Raw genomic sequence first — 27839 nt, 5'->3', positions numbered from 1 at the left:
TCGAAGACCAGAAGTAATAGAAAATTTATAGTTACTAAAGACATCAATCTCCAATTTTTTTTCTTCTCATCCCTCTACCCTCGCCTTGTACCTGGTCTTGGTGCCTCAGACTGGAGCAAGGCAAAAAACAACAAAACAAAACAAAAAAACTGCCTCCTGCCTTTTGAAGACTTTTTAAATTTGCTCTTGGCCCCAGATTTTTATTATTTTAGGTGTTTCCTGGTGGGGAAACCTCACCTTCCCAGCAGATAAGTGGCTCATCAGTAATTTAGTGCTTTAGCAGTTGCCTAGGGGCACGGAAAGCTTAATTGAGCCAACCTTTGGTTAAGAGTGTATGTGTCCGAGGCAAAACTTGAACCCAAGTTTTTCCAGCCTTCCAGGCAAACCATCTACAACACATTGAATTTCCTATTTGATTTACTAGGTTAAGAAGGCAGACACATACATTTATACCCATCAATATATTTGATGTTCAGTATACATGTATACTCATATATAGATATACACGCATACACTTATATCCACAAATATTCACAGTACATGAAAACAAAACTTTATATCTCATCTTCGTATAAAATAACTTATGTACACAGACCTTTAATGGATTATGTGCCAAGCAAATGCTTTGAATTAGGGAAACATCAGGTGTTGCTCAGATGGTATAACTTCTAGGCGAAGTTTTTTTTTTCCCCCTAAGCTAAAATATGCAAACTATCCATCAGTTTCCATTTCCTCTTTTCTCCAACCCCCCTTTCCCAAATCCGGTGGGTGTGGGAAGGATCCCAAGATGATATTTACACGGGTCTTCACTTAACTACGATCGAGCCCAGCAGAAGCAACTCTATATAACTAGAGGAGAACCTCTGATTATCTGCACAAGTTATTTGGGGGTTCAGAGAGCAATCACATTGGCAGAAGAATTAAAGAAAACTTCTGAGGTGCCTCTTCTCCAAGTGGAGGCAGGAACTTCTCCTCAGTTGTTGGGGAAACACCCTTACCTATCAGAATCCAGATTTGGCTGGGGAAGGGAGCGCCAGCACTCCGAGCTTTGCCGCCACTCCCCCAAGTGCAGCAGAGAAGAGCTAGCTAGAAGCAGCGCAGGTGCTGAAGTTTAGGCGCGGACGCTACCCCGCCTCCCTCTCCCCAGCCCAGTCGGCCCCACCAGGACCCACACTGTAGCCAACAGACGCCATTTGTTGGGGGTGCTCAGCTCGAAGACAAGCTGCGGCGGAGTGTTCGTGGACGCTCCGCCTCCTCCTCAGCCCCGAACAGCAGGAACCAGAAACCTTTCTTTTAGACTTTGCTTGCTGGAAGGGTGGAGGCCCTTTCTGCTTTGGGGGCTTGAATCTTCCCGGCCAGGCTTCCTTTCCTGGCCTCTTTCAACTGCTGCCTCCTCCTCCTCCACCGCCGCCTCTGGTCTGTGCTCTCCGGGCCCCTGGGCAGATCCGCCCCAACTTTGCTCGTGAATCGCGCCGCCTTCTTTCAAGCGCGGCTCCCTCTCTAGGTTCACCTATCCCAAAGCATAAAACAAGCCGCAATCGAACTGAAGGAAGCCAATTTAAACCTTCTCAAATCTTCTGAGGGGAAAAACCCCAAACAAAACTAATTAGGTTATTATCTCTGATCAGGACCCGAGCAGAGGGTGCGTTCTGCCTACAGTCACCCCCCGGAGTTCAAAGAACTCTTTATCTTGCTTGTCCGTGTGCTTCAGAAGAACCATTCATTCCTCTCATCCCCCGAGAATCACCAACTATAAAGAAGTCCCTTCTTGCAGGTTAATTCTTGGGACGTTTTTTAGAGGAAAAGGAGACCTGTCTTCTCTCGCCTTGCCTTGATTGCCCGCGATCAGTTTGGAGTTGGCAAAGCGGAGGAGGAGAAACCACTTTGGAGGGAGAGAATCAGGAGTGGCTACTAAGTCTGGTTCAACGCCCTAGATAACCCATACTGGGTGAGCAGTGAGAAACTATGGCCAGCTGCTGCTGCTTGTCGGCGGAAGAGAAAGAGTCGCAGCGCATCAGTGCCGAAATTGAGCGGCAGCTGCGCCGGGACAAGAAGGATGCGCGAAGGGAGCTCAAGCTGCTGCTGTTGGGTGAGTGCGCTATAGGGCGCGAGTTTGTCCCAAGTGCCATAACGTACACAGAAACATGACCCTGACCACTCCTACTCTGAGGGTGGGCTGGTGAAAAGCCCAGATTCACACAGTGGGACTAAGTCTAGTGATCTAAGCGCTTCTTGATCTCTTATTTGGTACCTTCTCCAGTCTTACTGTAGAGTTTGGTTAGACAGTTTGCAGCCTCGGAGATGAAAGCCCTTTTCATGACACTTCCCCTTGACCATATAGCAATGACAGCCCATCCTTTTACAAAACCTGAATCAGAGATTTAACCACGTTAATATCCGCTGCTTTCTCCCTTTCACTTTCGTCATCTTCTTGAAGCAATAAACTCTCCCCTCCCCTCTTTACCATTTTCCTAGCTGAGTCTCCTGGACTGGTCAGTGGAGGTGCCCTTTCCTTGAAGATTGTTTGTTGGGGGTAAAGGGGAACCGGGGGTGTAGAGTGCCATTGCCTCCACTTTTCTCTTTGCTCTGAGACTAGTTTATTCTCACCTCCTCACTATGTGATTTCCTTCCAACCCTCAATCCAGTTCCCTGTTGCCATTTTTCCAGCCCCCATTTGAAGCTATATTATGAGTGTCATTGATTTCAGAGACCCTTTGGGGTTGTTTCCATTTTGTATGTATGTAGAGTTCTGGAACTTTGCTGCTAGCAAAACCAACCACTTGCAGTACTTGGCAATAGTGTTAAAAATTAAGAAAAAAAAAAACCTAAACTTTATACCAGAATCTTGAATAATTTCTTAGGAGAAAAAGAGGGGGCACTAAAGAATAATTTTAGGGTTTGTCCAGTTTCTGTCTTAAGCAAAGTATGGTTGCTAATTTCTTAAGCACCTATGCTGTGTATTTCCACTCTTCTTATGAGTGGTTAAACAAGGCTATGTTTCATTTAATTTTAATATATTTATATGCTGTTTTACTTTAATGCAGCTTTATTTTAGTGGCAGAGTTGTATATAGAGTTCAGGGCTTGGAGTAAGATTTACACTTGGGTGCTATTACCACTTCTCACACTAGCTATGTGATCCTGGACACATTATTTAATCTTAGTATCTCAAAACATCAAACTCTCTGGAACAGATTCTTAAGATCAACTCTAGAATAGGGTCAGATGATAAATTTTCTTTAAAATTTAATAAGTATGACAGTATAGTTGATCTTAGTAATTCTGTATGTTTTATGCATTTAAAAACATGAGTCTGATGAGGGATCCATAGGTATCTTCCAACTGCCACAGAAGTAGTACATGACACAAAAAAGGTTTAGACCCTCTGCTCTTAACCAATATGTGAGAGTTTCTGTCCATCTGAATTCTCTATAGGATTAAAATCCTAGATCTGATGGTCTTCACCTCTAAGCTATAATATTGAAGGTGCCCAGTAGAAATTCAGCTCAGCCAACATTTATTTAGCTCCTATTTTATATATATATTTATATATATATATATATATATATATATATAGTACAACTATCATGTTTTCTGCTGCTTCTCTTTTGGGGATTAAACATTCCAGTTATTTCCTTTAAACTTCCCTAACCAGATCTTGATTTTTAGACAAAATGCTGTCTGGCTATGCCTCCCCATCTTGTAAAAGTTTTTTCTTTTATTTTTTTTTAACTCAAGGTAAGATGAGCATTTTTACAGGTTAAATTTTATATTATTTAATTCAGCCTGGTGTTCTAGATGGTTTTGAATTCTGACTTCATCCATTGTATTAGCTATCCCTTCTACCTTTGTGTAAATTACACATTTGATAAGCAGTTATCCAAGTAATTAATAAAATGGACTTGGCAGACCAAGTGCAGGTCCCTATTGTGACTAATTGCAGAACTTCCAAATGACTTTTGGGAGTTAGGCTAATTCACCTAATTTTTCTTTTATCTATTTGATATTTCCCTTATGTCTTTTCAACAAAGAATACTAGGGGTAGAGGAGACTTTACCAAAAGCTTTGCTAAAATTCTCAGGTTTCCCCAATTTTAGGCCAGCACTAGATCCTTTTACAACATCCATGTTCCAAGCTCATTTATTTCCATTCACTGCAAAAATTTTTGAAAAAGTTTTTTACAACCAACACACCTCTTTCCTCATTATCCAATATCTAGTTAATATTAAAATCTGGCTTCTCCTATCAACAATTTTTCCCATTCAGACTGGTTTCTTTCTCAAAGGACCCATAATGACTTCTTAATCAACATATCCAATGATCTTTGATTTTTTTTTCCTTGAACTATCTCTAGCATCTGTTTCTTTTGACCTTCTCTGCTGGCTTCCAGAACAGAATACACCCCCAGTTCTCTCCCCCCCACTTTTTTCTCTCCAAATGTTCTTTAAAGGAACCTGTCACTATCTTTCCTTAACTGTCATAAAGTAGATGTTTCAGAATGCTTTCTCTTCTATGACCATCTCTTTCATTCCCACAGCTTCAATTCTCTCCTGTGTGGAGTTGATTCCCATGTCTATTTCTCCAGCTTTTACTTCCCTTCAGGCATCTAGAAATTAATTTTCAACTGTTTACAAAAGATATTTTTATCTAGCTAGCCCCTGAGCCCCAATATTATCCAAACCAGATCTCTCTCCTCAGACCTGTTTCTCCTTCTGATGATAATTTCCGAAAGTGGTGCCACCATTTTCTCATTGACCCATGCTTGAAAACTTGATGTTTTAAATTTTTCCCTCACTTTCCTCACCCAGTCACTCAGACCAATCAATTTCTGCAATATTTTTCCCACTTTACTGAGACTACTTTACATTGTATTCTCACCATCTTGGTATAGTCTCTTCTTACCTGGTCTAGTAGAGACTATTGCAACAGGTTTTATTGCCTCCACTGAATCTCCCTTCCAGTCCTTTTACCCCACTTTCAGACTCTGAACCCTTAAATACATAATTTATCATGTCGCTCCTCTAAAACCTTCTGTGTTTCATCTACTAGTGAAAATCATTCAAGATTCTTGGTTGTTTCATGCCAACCTCATTCCAGCTTTACCTCATAGTCCTCTGCTATATGTACTCTGTTTCAACCAAACTGGTCTACTTATTCTCTCCAAGAAATGTCCCATTATTTCTATCTCATGAATTTGTATCTGAAATGCCTTCCATTCATAGCTTCTTACCTTTTGAATTCTTATCCATCCAAATTTAAAGTTTAACTTGGACTTCTGGCAGCCTTTCCTTATCTTTGGCAATTACACTTCCTTCCATTCTGTAAACCTTAGGTAGAAATCTTCTTGTAAAAGCTCTATGATGCATTTATTAGATATAGTTTATCATAATTTCTATTAATGTGCTCTTTTGCTCTATTAAACAGTAAGCACAAACAGGATTTGGGATGGATTTTGAGACACACTGAAATCATTGAGAGGGAAGAGAAATTTTTCTTCCTGTCAGTAGGTAATGGAGACCAGAATCTGGACTGTCAGATAAGTTTGGATTGAATGAACCTCAGAAGAGGAAAGGTTGCTGAATGATGGTGGTAGAAGGAGAGTCTAGCAATACCAATGGGAAACAAAGCGAATTATGACTCCTCTGCTACAATTGAGGAGTCCAGGGCATGAATGAATGTCTAGTTAGTACTGGAAAATGTGTCCAGGATTTTGGCTTCATGAAGATTAAGTCACATCTCAGTGAGTGCCAACATTTGGGAGAAGCAATAAAGGAAATGGTATAAGAGGATAGGAAGTTTGTAAATTATGAAGTATGCATTTCAGAAGGCACAGTGGTGGAGGAGATGGGCAGATTTGAAGGAGGACATGACAGAGGCAGAGTTGAGTTAGACAAAAGTGAAAGAACCAATAGCTTGCTTGCATTTTCTGTCTTTCTATATATAGCTTATAGGTACCTGGTGGTGGGGGATGGGAGACACTAGTGGAATTGAATTTAATACTACAGTGGTTAAAATATCTTTCTAATTGATTCATTTATACAAATGTAACCATAAGTTTTGACAGTGGTTTTGTATACACTAGCCTGGGAAAGGAAGATTATTCCATTCATACAAAGAAGGCATTGACTGACTTTCTACAGTGTTTCCAGTGGCATCTCCTTTCTCAGCCCTTATTGCCAAGGCCAGGCACCTAAAGGGAAACAGGAAAACAAGGATTACACTTTACTCTATTCCTCCTTCAGGCTAATATGAACATCCTTCTCTTAGGCTACTTATTGTGGCTGGAACATGTCACAATCTTGCTGATTTTGTCTACTGTGAATCTGTGTTGTCTGACCTCACTGATGACATGTTGATTCTTCTCTCATTCCCCACAGTAGTTGTTTCATTTCCCCACCTTTGCGTTCACCCTTCACTTGGAACAGATGACCCAGCTTGTGAATTGAGGAGTCCTGAAAGGAAAAATCCCTCTTAATCAAAACTCCTTTTTTAAATTCTTCTGTGACATTGCTTTCCTCTTCTTAAATACCAGAGCTCTAGAGAAAGCGTTCTGTGCTTAATGCCTTCTTCTGCTTTAGTTTACTTTCTTACTCTTCTATTGAAATTGTACTTGGGCTATCACCCAAGTGATAGCAAATGCTAAACAACCAGTTCTTCAGGGGGAAAAATGTATACACAACACAGTTTTATGTTTAATCTGCTTTAGTAACATTTTCTTTACCACTTAATTCTAAACAATCAACAAAGCAGCAAACCAAAGTCTGATTTAAAGAGTTTGTCAATTTCTAGGTATAAAATGCTCATACCAACAATTTAGCAATGTCAAGTTTGAGCTGACTCCAATATATCACTATCTAGCAGTGACTTCCTTATTATCAAATAAATGGGCTTTTATTATCCATTTACCAACGGTATATGGATTTATTTTACTTTTACCAGAATAGTCATCTGGCAGTTTTGGGGGTCAGTCCATAACTTTATTCTCTATTATTGAAGATTTGGAACTACCACAGGAACTCAAAAACACTTTAGAAATACATTTTCCTTTTATTGTTATGAATGTTGCCAGTATCTGCAAAGAACAGAAAAAGAGGTCTGCATGTGACCCTATGCATCTCCAATATGTATAATGCTTTCAAATTAATCATATAGATTCCAACATTGCCCTGATTGGTTCTGTCCCCTTCTGGTCTTCCTTATACTTTCTTCTGTGTGTTCTTAGCATGAGTCATTGAAGGAAAAAGAAAAAAGGACAGAAAGAACCACAGACAAGTAGGACAGCTTTGCCTGCTTGAGATCAAATTTGTTTATACTTAAAAGAGAAACAATCTGTATGTAATAAGAGATCTGCAGTATCACATACAATTGTCTTCTTCTTTTTCTTCTATATATAGAAATACCCATGGAAGGGATGTTTAAGTTCAGAATAAGAGTAAATTTTAAAAAATGATTCAATGATGTTCTTTTTTTCCTTTTCTTTCTTTAAAAAATAACAGTATCTCTAAACTCTATCACTTCATCCCAAATAAAGCTCTCCTTTATAGAAAATCATATAATCAAGCAAACATCAATTTTCAAATCAAAATTTGTTTTCTTTTTAAATGTTCCAGGAAAGAGATTAGGAAGAATAACTTAATTTTCTTCTTACTATTGCTTTTTAAGTAGCACAGTAGATAGGGTACTGGGTCTGGAGTCTGGAAGACTTGTGTTTGTGAATTCAGATCTGACCTCAGATACTAACTGTGTGATTCTGTCACTTAACCTTGCTTGCCTCAGTTTCTTCATCTGTTAGATGAGCTGGGGAAGTAAATTAGCAAAACAGCAGTACTTTTGTCAAGAAAATCCCAAATGGGACCACAAAGAATCAGACATGACTGAAAAAATGACTGAATATTGTTTTTATAATAGAGGAAGAGGCAGGGACAACCACTAAATGACCATTCTGGTAATTCAGTGCAGATAAAAATCTGGACTAGAAACTATATTGCCTTGAATCGTCAGCTTTAATAAGTCTGAAACATGTGTTAAAAAATTATTAGGTTTACTTAAGATTGACCAGTTTCTTTAGGGTCATAATTGTCAGTGATATTAAAGGTGAAGAAATTGAGCAACTTGTCTGGAGGTTATATATTTGACTAGTTTTAGAGATAGGAACTAGAACCCGAGCTGACTCTTTAGGCTAGTTCTTTTCCCACAAATACATCCACATTCTTTAAATAGTTATAAGAGAAGGGAGGCAGCTGAGTGGCTCAGTGGATTGAGAGTCAGACCCAGAGATGGGAGGTCCTGGGGTTCAAATCTGGCCTCAGACACTTCCCAGCTGTGTGACCCTGGGCAAGTCACTTGACCCCCCATTGTCTAGCCCTTACCACTCTTCTGCCTTGGAGCCAATACACAGTATTGACACCAAGACAGAAGGTAAGGGTTTAAAAAAATTACAAGAGGAGTTGCTTACTTATGATAATTGAAACTAGGCAATAAAGATTGTTTTGTTCTAATGGATTTATAATGAATAATTGCTAGAAATCATTTTCTCAAGTGGGAAGAATAAGAAGTGAAAGGAAATGTAGAACAGCCTTTCTCATCCATTAGCAAAGGAAAAACATTTTAAATCTAGTAATGAGGAAGAGAAACAAAGTTCTTATGGACATAGCATCCCCTTTCCTTGCCTCTTTATCCTCCTAACTCCTCTTGTCTCCCTGGACTTAGTTCTTGCCAATGATGTATTCCAGGTGCCATTGTCATTGAATAGAATGTTGGTGTTTCCCAAGTTCTTTTTTTTTTTGTTGTTGCTACTGAGCTCACTTCTTTGGCAAAGGATGCAGCAGCAAACTGAAACACAACCTAAAAAAGTCAAGTAGACAATTCCAAGTGTCAGCTAAAGATTGCTTACTAAAGAAGTGTAGCATGCTATTGTGTTGTTTTTATTTGGATAATAGCAGCGGTTGAGTTACCAAAATATGATCATATTAAGATCCTCGTTCTGCCCATGCCTTGGCCTCAGGGAAAATAATCTTTTTGCAGTGTTGAGTGTTTTGGAAGTTACTTCTCTTTTTAGGTGATTGGGATGTTTGAAGTGGGAAGAGATAGAAGAATTGTATCTTCTGGAGAAGATAAAAGGAAACCAGTTTTCATTTAATATTCATATATTCATTCCCTCTATTTCCCCCAAATGGAAACTTATGTTTAGTTCTTGGTGAAAGTTTTAAATGGGATATTGACAAACTAAACCAAAACATCCAAAGAATGAATGAAAGGACCTGAGGATACAAACTGAAGACTTTAATGGTGGAGTGAGTCATGATCTTTGCCTTCAATGACTTCATTTTTCCATGTAGAAGGACTAAAGGGAAGAGGAAGTAAACTTGTTCTGCTAGGCTTCCAAAGGGCATAACAGGGACTAATGGGTGGAAATTATACAGGGGCAGGTAGATTTTGGGTTTAACAACAGAAAACAAATTTGCTTCTAGTAGGGCTGTCAAAATATACAAACATGTATATTTTGGTAATAGTGATTAAGTAGAAGCCGGATGCCCGTCTACTCAGACATTATACATTAGATTCATAGTTTGGGATTCTAGAGTTTCCTTCTTCTGTTGTAGTTCTCTGTTTCTATGCCAAAATACAAAAGTTAGTTAGTTTTACAAACAAGAAAAAAATAGACTTTTAAATTAGAGCAAGAGAAGCCAAATGAATTACTTTTAAGAAAATTGCTGATGGAGTAGGGAGAGTCATCTTATAAGTGGTTTGAATTTTATTTCTGCAAATGGCTACACTTTTCTCCATCACTTTTAAGTGAAATAATTTGGAAGCATTCCTCAATCACTGGCAGGCTTTAAGAAAACCAGGTTTGAGTGGAAAGATCGAATTTCTCTGATACTCTCTGTTTGGCCAGTTTATTCCTGTTAGGACTGAAGTGAGAGGCATAAGGGAAAAAACCAGAGGCAGGTATTGGGAACAGAAATAAATCTGGTGAGGAAATGATTGGCATACATAAATAAAAATAGCAGAAACAGAATACTTGGAGAGAAAAGGAAAAGACACCCCCCCCACACACACAAAATCCTTTTTTAGAAAAATAGGAAGAAAAAAGGTAGGGTTTTTTTTGTTTTTTGTTTTTTGCTCTTTGGTGGCAACAAAATACTTTCAGTCAGCACTTACTAATCTCTCTATAAAAGACACAGTGGTGGGATAGAAAGATAAAAGAAAAGGATATTGTCCATGTCCTCAAAGAGCTTGAATGGAATGTGAGTGAATGAGATGGAAAAAAAACTCCAAAAAAATGCATGAGAAAAATTAGAAAAACGAATTCTACTTTTTGGGGGGTATATATAAAGGCATATATGCATATATATCTATATAGAGAAATGTATATATGTATAACTGTTGTTTTAGTTTTGAGAAATATGTATGTTGGCAGTAGTGAATTATAGTAGTAAGGTAAGATTCATATCCTTCTCTCACTAGCTTTGTGACTTTGGGAAAGTCACTAATGTATCTCCGGCAGTTCGCTAAAATTTCATTCCCTTAATTATGGCCCCAACTGTTGAAATTTGCATTGGTGGAGGGAATTTTACTATGAAGAGATTCCTGCAAGTATTCAGGGAGACAATGAAACTGTCATGATTTTATTTTCTATTTTCTTTGAACTTCCCCTCCTCTTTCCCCACACTTAGTATATAGACAGTCTATTTGATAAAGGAATTTTAGTGAAAAGGTAGTGGGGTTGATGGAGACATCAGGAAAGGCCCATTTAGCTAAGGATTCCATTAATGAATGGACGCTTCCATTATTGAGTTGACTTCTCCCTCAGATTGTTATTCTTGTTTAAGGAGTTTGATCCTGTGGGACTCAAACTCAGCAAATTCATTTGGAATTAGAGATTTGAAGGATTGAGAGGAATCAATGGAAACATTAAGAATTGTGCCAAAATAAAAATTGAAAGCACAAGACCCACAGGCAAAATAGAATACACAAGTTTCTTCCATAGACACATACTTTAATAATAGAAGGTAATATTTAGGAGGAGAAAAGTGTCATTCCTTGATTTATGAAAAGTTTAAGCATTCCCTTTCTTTGACTAACCATTTCAGGGAAGCTCATTTTGTCCTAGGACATCATGAATCAGCCTTAAGTCCTACAGTATTTGAGGCCCTATAATTATGAAGTAGAGGATTCTGCTATTTCCATTCAAATTTTCCTATTTGCTAAGAACAGATCTACTAAACGAGGTCTCTGAATCTGGCAAGAAGTAGACTTGCCAAGTATGACTTCAGGTCTTCTGAATTCATCGTGAAGTTTTAGGGGATTTCTTCCATTCTTAGAATTTCAGACAGTGTAGCAAAAGGAAGAGAATCATGCACATTTCTGTATTATTTTTGACTTAGTGAAAGCCACAGCAAAAAAGTCAAATTTTCACACATATTTTGTCTGATCCTCATTTCTGGCTATATCGTACTTTGATATGTCACTGTAAAAATTGTTACTTTAAAAGAAGCTATATTCAAATCTTATGTATAACTCCCAGGGGTCATGTGCATATATTTCTCTCTGATAAGGATCGTAGAGTCCCTCAAATTCAACTCTTTCATTTTCAGAACAGTCCTCCCAAGAACCCAGACTAATTTGGCCTTGATCCATAGAACCAATTTCTATTTGTATTTATTTTTGATTTTTTAATTTTTTAAGTCAAAGAAATTTCAATATTGCCAAATAAGACTGGAAATTCATCATCATTTTTTTAATTTTAATTTTTAAATTTTATAATATTTTATTTGATCATTTCCATGCATTATTCATTAAAGACAAAGATCATTTTCTTTTCCTCCCCCCTCCCCCCGTAGCCGACGCGTGATTCCACTGGGTGTCACATGTGTTCTTGATTCGAATCCATTGCCATGTTGTTAATGTTTGCATTAGAGTGTTCGTTTAGAGTCTCTCCTCTGTCATGTCCCCTCAGCCACTGTAGTCAGGCAGTTGCTTTTCCTCAGTGTTTCTACTCCCACAGTTTGTCCTCTGCTTATGAATAGTGTTTTTTCTCCTAGATCCCTGCACATTGTTCAGGGATATTACACCACTACTAATGGAGAAGTCCATTATGTTCGATTATACCACAGTGTATTAGTCTCTGTGTACAATGTTCTCCTGGTTCTGCTCCTCTCACTGCATCACTTCCTGGAGGTTGTTCCAGTCTCCATGGAATTCCTCCACTTTATTATTCCTTTTTGCACAATAGTATTCCATCACCAACATATACCACAATTTGTTCAGCCATTCCCCAATTGATGGGCATCCCCTCGTTTTCCAATTTTTGGCCACCACAAAGAGCGCAGCTTTGAATATTTTTGTACAAGTCTGTTTGTCCATTATTTCTTTGGGGTACAGACCCAGCAGTGCTATGGCTGGGTCAAAGGGTAGACATTCTTTTATCGCCCTTTGTGCATAGTTCCAAATTGCCCTCCAGAATGGTTGGATCAGTTCACAACTCCACCAGCAATGAATTAATGTGCCTACTTCGCCACATCCCCTCCAGCATTCATTACTTTCCTTTGCTGTAATGTTAGCCAATCTGCTAGGTGTGAGGTGATACCTCAGAGTTGTTTTGATTTGCATCTCTCTGATTATAAGAGATTTAGAATACTTCTTCATGTGCTTATTAATAGTTTTGATTTCTTTATCTGCAAACTGCCTATCCATGTCCCTTGCCCATTTATCAATTAGAGAATGGCTTGGTTTTTTGTATAATTGATTTAGCTCTTTATAAATTTGAGAAATTAAACCTTTGTCAGAGGTTTCTATGAAGATTTTTTCCCAATTTGTTGTTTTCCTTCTGATTTTAGTTACATTGGTTTTGTTTGTACAAAAGCTGTTTAATTTGATGTAGTCAAAATTATTTATTTTACATTTTGTGATTCTTTCTATGTCTTGCTTGGTTTTAAAGTCTTCCCCCTCCCACAGGTCTGACATGTATACTATTCTGTGTTTACCCAATTTACTTATGGTTTCCTTCTTTATGTTTAAGTCATTCACCCATTTTGAATTTATCTTGGTGTAGGGTATGAAGTGTTGATCAATTCCTAATCTCTCCCACACTGTTTTCCAATTTTCCCAGCAGTTTTTATCGAATAGTGGATTTTTGTCCCAAAAGCTGGGATCTTTGGGTTTATCGTATATTGTCTTGCTGAGGTTGCTTGCCCCCAGTCTATTCCACTGATCCTCCTTTCTGTCTCTTAGCCAGTACCAAATTGTTTCGATGACCGCTGCTTTGTAATATAGTTTAAGGTCTGGGACTGCAAGGCCCCCCTCATTTGTGGTTTTTTTTTCATTATTTCCCTGGATATCCTTGATCTTTTGTTATTCCAAATGAACTTTGTTATGTTTTTTTCTAAATCAGTAAAGACATTTTTTGGGAGTTCCATGGGTATGGCACTAAAAAGATAAATAAGTTTGGGTAGGATGGTCATTTTTATTATATTGGCTCGTCCTATCCATCAGCAGTTAATGTTTTTCCAATTGCTCAAGTCTAGTTTTAGTTGTGGGGAGAGTGTTTTGTAGTTGTGTTCATATAGTTCCTGTGTTTGTCTCGGGAGATAGATTCCTAGGTATTTTATTTTGTGTAAGGTGATTTTGAATGGGATTTCTCTTTCTAGTTTTTGCTGCTGAGCTGTGTTGGAGATATATAGAAATGCTGATGACTTATGTGGGTTTATTTTGTATCCTGCAACTTTGCTAAAGTTGTTGATTATTTCAATTAGCCTTTTGGTTGAATCTCTAGAATTCTTTAAGTAGACCATCATGTCATCCGCAAAGAGTGATAACTTGGTCTCCTCCTTGCCTATTTTGATGCCTTCAATTTCTTTTTCTTCTCTAATTGCTACTGTCAGTGTTTCTAGTACAATGTCAAATAGTGGAGGTGATAATGGGCATCCTTGTTTCACTCCTGATCTTATTGGGAATGCATCTAGTTTATCCCCATTGCAGATGATATTAGCTGATGGTTTTAGATATATACTGTTTATTATTTTTAGGAACAACCCTTCTATTCCTATGCTTTCTAGTGTTTTTAATAGGAATGGGTGTTGTATTTTATCAAAGGCTTTTTCTGCGTCTATTGAGATAATCATGTGGTTCTTGTTGGTTTGCTTGTTGATGTGGTCAATTATGTGGATGGTTTTCCTAATATTGAACCAGCCCTGCATCCCTGGTATGAATCCTACTTGATCATGGTGGATGACCCTTCTGATGACTTGCTGGAGTCTTTTTGCTAGTATCCTATTTTAGATTTTTGCATCTATATTCATTAAGGAGATTGGTCTATAGTTTTCTTTCTCTATTTTTGACCTGCCTGGTTTTGGAATCAGTACCATGTTTGTGTCATAAAAGGAGTTTCGTAGAACTCCCTCTTTGCCTATTATGTCAAATAATTTGTATAGTATTGGGATTAACTGTTCTCTTAATGTTTGATAGAATTCACTGGTGAATCCATCAGGCCCTGGGGATTTTTTCTTAGGAAGTTCTTTGATGGCCTGTTGGATTTCATTTTCTGATATGGGATTATTTAAGAATTCTATTTCCTCTTCTGTTAGTCTAGGCAGTTTGTATTTTTGTATATATTCATCCATATCACCTAAAAATTTTTGTGTATATTCATCCATATCACCTAAATACACCTAAATTGGTGTATTTATTGCCATATAATTGGGCAAAGTAATTTTTAATGATTGCCTTAATTTCCTCTTCTCATCATCAGTTTACATAAATGGAAAGGAATCTCATCCATAGTTATATATGGTTTGTTTGGATCCCTACAGAACAAGTTTTAACATTTTTTTTCTCCTAGAAAGCACATTGTAGTGTGAATTTTTCAAAGGCTTTTAAAGTCCTCATTTTGACTCATGTGGTTACTAACGTTGTTCACATTATTATATGGAATTTTTCAATAGCTTCTTGCTCCCAGGACTCTCTGCTTCTAGGCTCTCTCTTCTTCAGTGTATTTCCTAAATAATTACCAAAATAACTTTCATAAATGTAGGAAATAACCATATCTCTCTCCTACTTGGAAATCTTCCATGGTTTTCTCTTACCTCTGAGATAAAATTCATGATCTTCGTAATCTGGCTCCTAATTACTTTCCTAGACTCATTACAGATATTTCCTTTCATGTACTCAGTTCTACCCAAACTATACATTCCTTGAACATGGCAAGTACTAGCTGTTTCCCATGGCTGGAAGGCACTTCTTCATTTCTGTCTCTTAGAATTCCTATCTTTTAGACAGGTTTCACTCAATCTACTGTAGGAAGCTTTTTAATGATTTTCCCATGTATTAGTATTTTCTTCTCACATTTTCTTGTATTTATATAGCCATATACATGTTGTACACTATAGAATTTGAGCTCCTTCCTCAGTGCTGGGGACAGTATATTGAACACAGAATAGCTTTAGTAAATGTTTGAATGGTATTGAATCATTTGAATGATGAAGACATGAATGGGCTTTACAGTGAGCTATAGGTACTTATGAGGCTGTAACTGATGAACAGAGTGGAGGAACTATGAATCCATAAGAGACAGAGATTACTAGTACTTCAGATTCTCATGTTTTAAATATTTCATTCTGTACTAGTATAACATTAATGGAATGTAAGAAAAAATTACTGTTTCCTCCATGTCTTCAAGTATATTGCAAGATCCCTAACAGAGGGATTATATTTTATATTTTCTTTGAACTTCCCCTCCTCTTTCCCCAGACTTAGTATAGACAGTATATTTGATAAAGGAATTTTAGTGAAAAGGTATTGGGGTAGATGGAGACATCAGGAAAGGCCCATTTAGCTAAGGATTCCATTAATGAATGGAAGCTTCCATTATTGAGTTGACTTCTCCCTCAGATTATTATTCTTGTTTAAGGAGTTTGATCCTGTGGGACTCAAACTCAGCAAATTCATTTGGAATCAGAGAGTTGAAGGATTGAAAGGAAGCAATGGAAACATCAAGAGTTATGCCAAAATAAAAATTGATGGCACCAGACCCACAGGCAAACAGCCAAAAGAAAAAGTAAGCCTGAGCTCGCTCGCTCTCTCTCTCTCTCTCTCTCTCTCTCTCTCTCTCTCTCTCTCTCTCTCTTGCTCTCTCTCTCTCTCTCTCTCTCTCTCTCTTGCTCTCTCTCTCTCTCTCTCTCTCTCTTTCTCTCTCTCTCTCTCTCTCTCTCTATATATATATATATATATATGTGTGTGTGTGTGTGTGTGCTCAACACGATTAAGAAATTTGCTTCCATCTTTTTTTCCCTTCCATCCCCATTTTATAGGATTTTCCCCTTTCTATCCTTTAATTCCCCTTTTATGATCTACTGTATAAAGCTATTTGTTTTGCATAAAATTAATCTAACTCTTATTCTATCCATATTCTTAAACGTGCCTTCTTTGTTCCTGTTTTTGCATGATCTTATATTTTGTTTCACTTTATTATTTTTCTACTCTAAACTTTCTGTTATATTGTTTTTGGGTTCCACCCTCTCCTGTTGAGTTCAGACAAAAGTGCAGTATATATGGTAACCACTTCTTCTTTCTCCTTCTTGGTATAATATTTTTCTCTCATATTCTAATGATGTGAAATAACAAGTTTTACCTCTTTTCCCCCTTTCTTCCCTAGTGCATTCCTTTTTTCTCACTTTTCTTTCTTTGCATTAATTCTCCAAAACTGAATGAAACAACCCACAGACTTTGTGGTATTTACATTCTTTGGGATACTGGAGAACATAGGGGCTTTTTGGGGAAATAGTTCTTCAGTCTTATAGTAGCTCCTTATAGTCTTCATCATCATGTGGTCCCTTTCAAATGTGCCAATGCATTTACTTTCTAAATGCATTTGTTTGCATTTCAAAGATTCTTTTCAGCTCTGAACTTCTCATCAGGAATGCTTGGATGTCCAATTGGGCAGACTTTCCAAGAGGGTTCATTAAAGGTCCATTTTCCCCCTGTAGAATTCTCTGTTTTGCTATGGATTTTAATTTTGGTTGTAAGCAGGCATTTTTGCTTTTTGGAAAATTGTATTCCAAGATCTCCTGTCTTTGGAGCATTGGAGCTCCAAATTTTGAGTGATCCTAATTATGGCATTGTAGTACTTAAACTCTTTATTTGTGGCTATTTTCATTATTATTATTATTTTTTTAATTTGGGAGCTCTGGATTTTGGTCATGGCATCATCCTCATCCCTAATATTATATAGCTTAATACCTGTATGACCCTTTTCTAATGTCATATAATCCATAAGTGACTGAGGCTGGATGTGAACTCAAGTTTTTCTGACTCCTAGTCTAGGGCTTTATCCACAAAACACATGGCTGGCTACCTAAGGCATTGGTGCAAGTTTTTATTTCAGAATTTCTTTTGGGTGGCACACAGTCCTATTTTTACTTTGTCCTCTGGTTCTGGGAAGTCTGGGGAGTTTTATCATTGAAATATGATATCCAGATTCTTTTTGTTATGGTTTTCAGGTGATAGTCCAGTGATTCTTAGATTATTTATCTTTGAACTATTTTCTAAGTTGTTGATAGAAAATACATATTTTATATTTTTCTGTCTTTTATGTTTTCATATTTCTGGTCATCTTATGGCATCACTGATTTCTGTTTGATTTATTCTAATTTTCAAGTGGTATGTTACAAAGTGACCACATTTGGCTATGCTAAGTCTTATGCTCTCCCTATAGGGAAAAGTCAGCTGTTTTCTTTTTTTTCTTTTCATTTTGTTTAGTCAGCTGTTTTCTACCTTCTAGCACCCCCTTCCCCCATCACACCCAATGTCTTAAAAACCTCTTACCTTCCATCTTATAATCAATATAGTGTGTTGGTTCCAAGGCAGAAGAGCAGTAAGGGCTAGGCATTGGGTGTTAAGTGACTTACCCAGGGTCACACAGCTAAGAAGTGTCTGAGGCCATATTTGAACCCAGATCATCCTGTCTCCAAGTCTGGCTTTCTATTTACTGAGCCATCTAGCCAACCCTATAATATCTTTTCTTTAAAAATCACTTGCTTCATCTCTTCTAAGAATTCTAATAGACCTGACAGTGAAACCATATTTTTATCTGGGGTATTTTTACTCTTAGTTGTTATAGAATTCTTCTGTTGACTTCTGTTATCATCCCAATGTCCCAACCACTTCTCTAATCATTCATATCTTTTTATTCTTATAATAGCTATATCTCCTGACCTGGGTCCAGGCTCTGACTCCTCCTGCATCCTTAGATGGGATAATTGGCTCCTGTTTGGTTCTCTTCTGTGCTGGGTGAGACATTGTAGCTGGCCTCCCTCAGGTTGTGTAGTGTGCAGAGTACTGGCAGGCTCCAGACTTGCCTATATTCTCTAATCCAGTGTAGTGAACTTTTCAGGGCTGTAAAGAATAACTCATACTATCCTGAAGCAAATCTGCAGAGCCCCTAGTGCGTGGACTCAAAGTTTTCCTCTTGGGAGATTTGATGTTTGCTTGCTCCTAACATGGGGCTTCCTTGCTGGGGCATTCTGCCAATTCAGCATTCTTCTGCCCCCCAGGTTTCAGGTATGCTTGACTATCTTGAGGCTTTCTGATTGGAGTACTCAGAGATTATTGGAGCTGGAAGGCCTCTGACAATGGCATTTGCCTTGCCTATGGCACTCCTGTTGGGACCCCCTTATTGCCTACAGACTTCTTGGCATTTCCTTTTGCCTACTTACATTATATGAGATTACTCCCCCCCTCTCTCTGTCTCTGTCTCTGTCTCTGTCTCCTCTCTCCATCCCTCTTTCTTTCTCTCTCTCTCTCCTTCTCTCTCTCCCTCTCTCTCTCCCCCCCTCCCTCTTTCTTCCCCCCCTCTCTGTCTCTCTGTCTGTCTCTGTCTCTCTGTTTGTCTCTGTCTGTCTGTCTGTCTCTCCCCTCAAGTTCTGATATTCTTTAGTTTTGTATTTTGGAATTCGGCTATTTGGCTCCTATTCACTCTACCATCTTGACTGAGAAGTTAGGTATCATAATTTTTTTTTTCTATGCTATTTTAAGGAATGCCTTTGTTTGGAGCAAATTATGCCTTCTGGCTCTGACTAGAGAAATAGTATATACATTTTAGGCTTGTGAACTGTGTGTGATTTTGAGAAAATGTGAATCCATAGAATAGAGGCAATTATGTGGCACAGTCGAAAAAGTACCAAGCTTGGAATATGGAAGACTCATCTTCCTGAGTTCAAATCTGGTTCTCAGACACTCATTAGTTATATGATCCTGGGAAAGTCATTTAAGTCTGCCTTGGTTTCTCATCTGTAAAAATAAGCTAGAGAAGGAAATGGTAAACCACTCTTTGCCAAGAAAACTCCAAATAGAGTCATAAAGAGTCCTATACAATTAAACAGCAAGAATCCATAGAGAACCTTTAATCTAAAGAAGTTATTCTTTGAGGGGAAAAAGTGACCCTATAAGCTATTGCTCTTTGTGAAAAGCTGTGTCAGCTTATTGGCCTATAACATTCCATCAACTTTGTATTTTCAGTGCTAGAGGAGAACTCCCAAAATATATCAACTTTATGGGGTTTTTTCTCCTAAAGATCATAACTTATTCTTTCATGCAATTACAGTTATTTTCACAAGGCTTTTTAGAATTGATGCAGTAAATACTATGATGGAAATTCCACTCTGGAGTAGGGTTGTTGTTTTGTCCATGGGGTTTGTTGTTGTTGTTTGTTTTTTGCACAGATTCTGGAGTGGTTTACTATTTCCTTCTCTAGCTTATTTTACAGATGAGGGATTAAAGCCAACAGGGTTAAGTAACTTGCCCAGAATCAGATAGTTGGTTAAGTGTCTGAGGCCAGATTTGAACTTAAGAGGATGAGTTCCCTAACTTTAGGCTCAGGGCTCTTTCTACTCTTATTACCTTTTAAATTCTGCCTCTGATGCCTACTATCCATATGACCTTGGACAAATCACTTATCTTTACTGGGATTCCCCAAGAATCTAAAATCCTGGTGTCATAGTTATAGAGCTGGAAGGAACCCCAGAGACCATCTACTCTACCCCTTCATTTTATATCTGAGGAATAGAGCTTATATGAATTGTCCAAGATCACGTGGGTAGTAAGCATTGGAGGTAGAATTTGAACCTGAGTCCTCTAACTTCACAAAAGGTAGCACACTACTTCCTCATTATACAACTTCCTTTATTCCTTCCATTTCTTTTTATGCCTTGCTTTACAGAATTAGATACTTTCCATGTTTTCGAAGTGGTTAAGAAATAGTGGCCTATTTCCAGGAAAAATAAGGTAAAATGTCTCTTGTTTTGAGCTCAAGGGCTTAAGATTCCATGAAATGGGTGATGAGGAAGAAGAAGACAGTTGGGAATGCAGATAATACTGTTTAGGAATGCTTAACTCTATGCCAAAATTTATATCACATAAAAGGGATTATAATTTCTAATTTTCATGTTCTTTGAAACAATAGGATCTGGGAACTGGACCTATGATTTCAATGGAATAAGGCAGTCTCTGATGATACTAATCCTACTACCAATGCAAGTTAGTAGTCTGTTGGCAACTAAAAGATTTAGAGAGCTTCCTCGAGTTCTGAGAAGCTAAATGATTTGGCCAAACAGTCAATCTATGTCAGAGGTAGGACATAAACCTAAGTCTTTTTGGCTTCACTACACCATGCTATCTTTTATCATATCTGTAACAATATGAGGAAATACAATAATATACTAAAAGTTTCAGCATTGAGGCTTATTTTTGTCTTTAACATATTTTATTTATTTTAAAAAATATTTCCCAATTACATGAAAAAGTTTTTCAATATTTAAAAAAAAATTGAGTTCTAAATTCTCTTCCTTCTACCCCTCTCCCATCCCTTGAGAAGGCAAGCAACATTATATTATTAAATATGTGAAGTAATGCAAACTATATTTCCATATTAGTAATATTGCAAAAGAAAATATATAAAAGTTGAAGAAAGTGGGAAAAAACATGCTTCAGAGTTCATTAGATCTCCTCTGGAAATAGCTAGCATTTTTCATCATGGGTCCCTTGGAATTGTCTTAGATCATTGTCTTGGTCTGAGTGGCTGAGTCTTTCTTTTTTTTCTTTTTCTTCTTTTTCTTTTTTTTTAATTTTATAGTATTTTATTTGTTCATTTCCATGCATTTTTCATTAAAGACAAAGATCATTTTCTTTTCCTCCCTCCCACCCCCCGTGGCCGACGCGTGATTCCACTGGTATCATATGTGTTCTTGACTTGAACCCATTGCCATGTTGTTAGTATTTGCATCAGAGTGTTCGCTCCGAGTCTTTCCTCTGTCATGTCCCCTCAGCCATTGTAGTCAGGCAGTTGCTTTTCCTCGGTGTTTCTATTCCCTCAGTTTGTCCTCTGCTTTTGGATAGTGTTTTTTTCTCCTTGATCCCTGCAGATTGTGCAGGGACATTACACCACCACTAATGGAGAAGTCCATTATATTCGATTATACCACAGTGTGTTTGTCTCTGTGTACAATGTTCTCCTGGTTCTGCTCCTCTCGCTCTGCATCACTTCCTGGAGGTTGTTCCAGTTCACATGGAAATCCTCCACTTTATTATTCCTTTGAGCACAATAGTATTCCATCACCAACATATACCACAATTTGTTCAGCCATTCCCCAATTGATGGGCATCCCCTCATTTTCCAATTTTTGGCCACCACAAAGAGCGCAGCTATGAATATTTTTGTACAAGTCTTTTTGTCCATTATCTCTTTGGGGTACAAACCCAGCAGTGCTATGGCTGGATCAAAGGGTAGACATTCTTTTATCGAGTGGCTGAGTCTTTCATAGTTGATTATGCTTTAAGTTTTGCTGTTAATTGTGTCATTTTCTCCTAGTTCTGTCCGCTTTACTTTGCCACAGTTCATATAAGTCTTTCCATGTTTTTCTGAAACCGTACCACTTATCATTTCTTATAGCTCAGTAGCAATCCATCACAATCATATACTACAACTTGTTCAGCCATTCCCTGATTGATGAGCTTTTTCTTGATTTCCAATTTTTTGCCACCACAAAAAAGAGATGCTAAAAATATTTTTGTACAAATAGTTCTTTCCCCCTTTACTTTGATTTCTTTGAGAAATAGACTTAGCAGTGGAATTGCTAGGTCAAAGAGTATGCACAGTTTTATAGGACTGTGGGCATAGTTTCAAATTATTCTCCAAAATGAGTTAGACCAGTTCACAGCTCCATCAAAATTTAAAGTTTAATAACCTAAATATTTCTGGGATATCCTCTAGGTTTTTCACAGATATCAATGGGCATTTCCAAGTTGTCTTACTTGTCCAAGTGGTTCTAAATCTACTTGAAGAGTTGACTCTAATGGACTGCCCCAGGAATGGCACAGATAATAAAAGCATAGAGGGTATGCTTACCATATTTACAGATGATACCGAGCTGGGAGGGATAAATTTGTGGATGATAAGATGGAGAGAAAGCATGCAGATTAGATAGAATGTTGGACTGACTAATAACATGGAAGAGTAGAGATAAAGCAAACATTAAGCTGTGGACTTGCAAAATCACCTTCAGAGGTAAAAGATAAGAGTGCCATTGCTAGACAGTAGTGCATTTGAAAAACAATCTAGGTGTTTAAGAGTCTATAAGCTTAGTATTTTATTAGTTAACAGGATGATGCTCTTTTCCCCAGCATTCAGTGGATCTTTGATCTCATCAATTTTGATACTATCTCCAATGTATCGCATCATATGATATTCAAATCTGTCTTTCTACAAATGTTCCATAGGGGAACATGTTAATTGGCAACTAGAAAAGCTAATGCAATCTTAGACCACATTGAAAGGTATGGTGTCCAGCACTACTAGACTCTTCCTTGGTCATACCACACCTGGCATGTTGTACTGAGTTCCATAGAGTACATTTTTTTTTAATTTTTTTTCTTTATCTGAAAACTGTTTATTCACATCTTTTGAACATTTATCAATTGGGAAGTACCCTTATTCTTATAAATCTGACAAAGTTCTCTATATGTTAGAGTGGGGAAAACTCAAGAGTTGTTTTAATTTGCATTTCTCTTTTTCTCAGTGGAAGTTAATGTACTTTATGATCTGCAATTCTTTCAAAAACTCTTCCTATGCTTTGACCATTCATCTATTGAGGAATAGCTCTTGGTTATTGGCTATTACTTTTTTGATATCCCTTGAATGTCAATAGTGCTGGGAACACAATTGGTATTTCATAAATTCTTCCTGTTGACTCAATTCAACAAAAGTTGATGGAAATAATTCTGATATTAAATGACAGAGAAAGAGAAAACTATCAAGAGTCAAGTAACCCTTTGAAACTAAGCATGAAAGAACTAATACCTTGCTGAAATTGGACATTTCTTCTTCTGTTCTTTAAAAAGCAAAATGAATCTTATTGCAAGACTATTCCCTTCCCTTCATTTAGGAAACTGGTAAGAGTTTGGTAGTCTTGTCGATAGAGTCCCAAAGTTCGCACTGGTATGGCCTTGGATTCATCAGGTGTCATCTTTCTGAGTTTACCCACACAGAACAAAATGAGTGTGAGAAATCAGAGACTCCAGCCAATAGCTGCTGCAATCCAACCATCTTCATCTATTCCATGCTTACAGCACTGGGCAGCCTGAGAGCAGAAATCTAGACTAGAGCACTGTGCCTTGTTCGCCAAGTCTGAGACGGGAACATGAAACACCGATGAGGAATTACGTGTTTCTGCTAAGCAAGTTGTGTGCCAGAAAGCGGACAGGAGGACGAGGCTGGTGGAAACGTAGATCATCACCGAAGTAAACAGCTTCATGGTGGAGATGGGAGGCACCTGGCCACGCGGCTCTCCAACCACTTGTCCTCTGGAAACCTTGAAAATGACTCTGGCTGACCTCCATAGAGTACATTTTAGAGAGGCAAGTTCAACACCATCCAAAGAAGTGCAAACAAGATGGAGACTAGTAATTAGATCATGCTGTGGGGAAGATTGGTTGAAGGAACTTGGAGAATCTGGCTTAGAGGAGAGTAGAGAGGGAACAAAGAGGAAGGGAGGAAAGGGGCCTCTTTATTTGGTATAATTTGAGGGCTTTCTTCATGTGGAGGAAAGATTAGACATGTTCTTGTTTTGCTGAGGGAAAAGAACTAGAGGCAATGAGTACAAGTTGCATTGAGATTTAGTCTTGATATAAAGGGGGGAAATTCCGTTAATTAGAATGATCTTGATGGGAAACGGATGGCTTCTTGGGGTAGTGGGTTCTCCCTCTCTCTGAAATCTCTGCTGCTTTAACACCAGCACCCTCTTAGGTCAGACTTAATTTGGGGATAAAATGAGGCACTTTTATGTCATTGAGGAGGTTTTGCTCCTGAATGACAAGAATATCAACAAAGATACAGTGGCACTTTGCTTCTCTGCAAATGCTTCCTCCACCACACCTGCCACTGCCTTGTCTCCATCTGGAAGTGCTAGTGGGTTATCAGGGTTTGGTGATTTGTGTATATCAAAAAGGCTCACATTCCACATGATGGGGTCTTCTGTATGACCATGGATGACTAGAAAGCTGTGTTAGTGAAGTCAGGGCCAATCAGATCCCAGGGGCACCTTTGTCTTTAGCTTATCTCATATTGGTTGAGAAAGATAGGAAGAGAAGTGGGGAAAGAATTTGAGACAAGTCAGTTTCTGGGGGCAGCTTTGTGTTCCTTTAGGTAAAGTCTTTCTATATTGTGGATGGCAGGGAAGAAGTTAGATTAGAGGGACACTGGTTTATCAGACTGAGATTGTAGAATAAATTTCCTCTTCAGAAAACCTCTGCAGGTAGGACTATATAGCTTTTGATGTTCCTTACAATAATTAAATTACCTACTTATTTTACTATCTGAGTATGTAAAATATGCAGTTTTTTATATAGAATGGGTAGTATTTTTGTTTGTGTTTGAAAACTTATTTTTGAAGGTCATCTTAAATTTAATTTTGGCCCTTTGTCAAATAACAAAATTTTTTCTTTAAATTTTATATTTTTCCTATCAGGTCATGAACCTAACTTTAAGAGGTTCCCGAGACTTGTCTGTATATTATATTAAAATATCAAAGAAGATTGTTTGTGTAATCAAAGTCAGCACTCAGTCAGACTAGAAGACCTCATTTGGTGTTTCCTTGATTATTAAATTTCAGTTCTTCAACTATATTTTTGCATCTTCAGAAGTAATTGCTTATTTAGCAAATAGTGATGAAATCTGATATTCTATATTATCTTTTGAAATTTACATGAAAGAATTGAAGCACATTAACTTTTATTTTAAAGAACCAAGTTTAAAAATAGCAAGTGAATGAGACTATTGCAAAAGACAAGTATTAAAATTATGTCAAACATAGAGAATAATGTACTTTACGTAGGGAGAAAAAATTGCTCTCTCCAGACTAATGACTTTAAACTTAATAGTCATGATTTAACTCAAATCTACTCTGCTTTAAAGTATCTTCCGGAGAGATTACTTCTTGTCACTACTTCCTCCCCCTCTACATTCTTAAGTTCTTACTAAATGATCGTTATTAAGTCTGACATACTTGTCATTTGATTCTCATTTTCTGATTTTGTCACTTCCCTCCCTTTCTCCAAACTAGACTTATCTAGGCAGTATCCATTCTTCTTCCTGATAATTTCTTCCTAGTTGGATGAATTTAATCCTAAGACATCAGTGAATCTGGACCTGTGTTTAGTGATGGAACTTTAAAGTATTGGATAAGGAGATTGAGTACTTGGAATGATAGTCAAGAAGAAATTTCTTTGTAAAAGTATTATTTTGATAATTTTAAAAATGGAACTCTTTTCTTTTAACTTGAAGTTCTAACTATAGTTTGTTTTTACTTCTTTAATCTTTAGAAATATGAAAAATAAATGGGACAAATCTTGTGTTTCTCCTTCTCTTGGTGTTTCTAAATTATCATTCTCTCCTGTCAAATAAAAGAATTCTACATTTTAAAGTTTTTACAACATTATTCCTCATTTTATGTTCAGGGATACTCATCATGATATGCATTTAATAAGTGTTTTCTTGAACTATGAGAAAAATGCTAACAGTAACAATATATCAAAGATACTTTTGAATAGTAGAAACTGTGCCTTCCCCCTGCAGTATACCTCCCTCTGCTCCCAAGTAATTTCTGACTGTTGGGAAAGATTAATATCAAGAATCTATCATGGAATCATAGTTTTAGTATGGGAAAGGCCTTATAGCCTATCTAGTCTAACCCATTATTTAACAGATGAGGATACTGAGGTCTAGTGGAAAGGAGTGACTTGCCCAGGGTCCATAGGCATGACTTGCCTATGGCCAGACCATGATAACATACCTGGAATATTTCCTAGGGAGGTCCTTGAGGCCAGACAAATTTTGACTTACACAGAGTCAGACTGCTAGTGAATGTCAGAGGTAGGATTTAAATATGTCTTCCAGATTATGAGTCCAGTGTCCACTCACACAGGCTGCCTCTTTTGGGGATGGTCACCATCTTGGTATGTAAGCAGAGAGTTTCTCTTCTCTGTCCACCAGAATTAGTAATTAACTGGATGTACTGACCTCTTACATCCTGAGGGGACATATTGAAAGAATCTGATGTATATTTAAATGAATTGATTTCTTTTCCAATAAGAAAATCCAAACTATGACTAGCTTTGAGTACATTGCTTAATTGTTGTGATAGTGTTAAAGTGTTTGAAGAAGGTGAGGGGGATATCAACAAGGTGCATCTAGTCTAAGAATATGTTTTTTTTAACTGGGCACCTTTTTCTTTTTTGTGGTTCAAATGAAATCAGTGCTAGGTAGTCCTGCCTTTTCTCTTGTCTCTCCCTCATTTAACAGTTTCTTTTGTTTTTCTTATTGTACCCAGATGGTTAAAAAACAATCTTTTTGGTTGCACATGACATTCATTGCAAGCCCCTATTTGTCCCTTCTCAGCTTTAACATTCTGGATACTTCTTCAGGCTTGTGCCATGTAAGAAGAATAATTTTCACTTATCTGCCCTTTGGCATCTCTAAAATTCCTTAGTTGGTTGAGTTCTCTCTACAGACAAGTCTGTTACTTCAGTTGACTTCCTTTTTTTCTTTTCTCATAATGATGTCATTTTTGAGATCCTCTTCAACCACCTGAGCCAATTTTTTGTATAGAATTCTTTGAACACTTTGAAAGTCACTCTTCTAAATATAGCCACATTCTGCTATATGGTCCATCCTTATTCATTATGTGAGCTAAGATAGGATGGTTATTGCTTTCTTAAAATGAGAGAACTTAGCTAGCTGATCAGCTTTTTTTTACTCCAGAGTGAGACATGATAAAGCAGAAAGTTTGCTGGTGATGGAGTCAGAGATCTTGGATTCATATTCTGGCTCTGCTACTTTCTACCTATGTGATGTGGGCAAATGATCTGACTTCTATGGGTCTCAGTTCTTTATCTGTTAAATTTGAGGATTGTACTAACTACATCAGAATAGAGGGTCCAGAATTGCATTTCTCCTCATATGCTTCTACCTTTTAAAAGATGAAGTTATCATTAAGTGAATTCTTTCATTTCTTAGTTGCCCTGTTTTTACCAGATGTCTTCCTATTTGAAGTCTTCTGTCAACACTCCTGAGCTAGCTATGTGATATGCTTCTAGAACTAAAGTCAGAGCTATAACTATGATTTGTACAACAAATTCCACCCAGGCAAAGTGGTTTAAGATGTGTCCCCATTTAAGAAGTACCGTATACTATGGTACAGAGAGTGATCCTGGGGTGCCAGTAGGAAGCCAGTGGTAGGAAGATAGACCATTGAATCATATCATGGAAACAGATTTAGAACTGGAAGAAAATTTAGA

General features: G+C 37.5%; 1 protein-coding gene across 3 annotated transcripts in view; it reads left to right on the top strand.

Annotated features, from left to right (window-relative positions):
- The first annotated feature begins 477 nt into the window (after nt 1-477).
- The window catches only part of LOC100011567 (guanine nucleotide-binding protein subunit alpha-14), a 320344-nt gene continuing 292982 nt past the window's right edge, over nt 478-27839 (top strand). For all 3 annotated transcript variants that reach the window (XM_001362344.4, XM_007499012.2, XM_007499013.2), the window contains exon 1: nt 478-2089. In XM_001362344.4, coding sequence (XP_001362381.1) covers nt 1966-2089 — 124 coding nt within the window. In that variant the 5' untranslated portion in view covers nt 478-1965. The remainder of the gene's footprint in view (nt 2090-27839) is intronic.

This window comes from Monodelphis domestica, chromosome 7 (assembly GCF_027887165.1).
Source record: "Monodelphis domestica isolate mMonDom1 chromosome 7, mMonDom1.pri, whole genome shotgun sequence".
NCBI classification, from domain to species: domain Eukaryota; kingdom Metazoa; phylum Chordata; class Mammalia; order Didelphimorphia; family Didelphidae; genus Monodelphis; species Monodelphis domestica.
The sequence above is the reverse complement of the archived record's forward strand: the minus strand, read 5'-3'. Positions and strand labels throughout refer to the sequence as shown.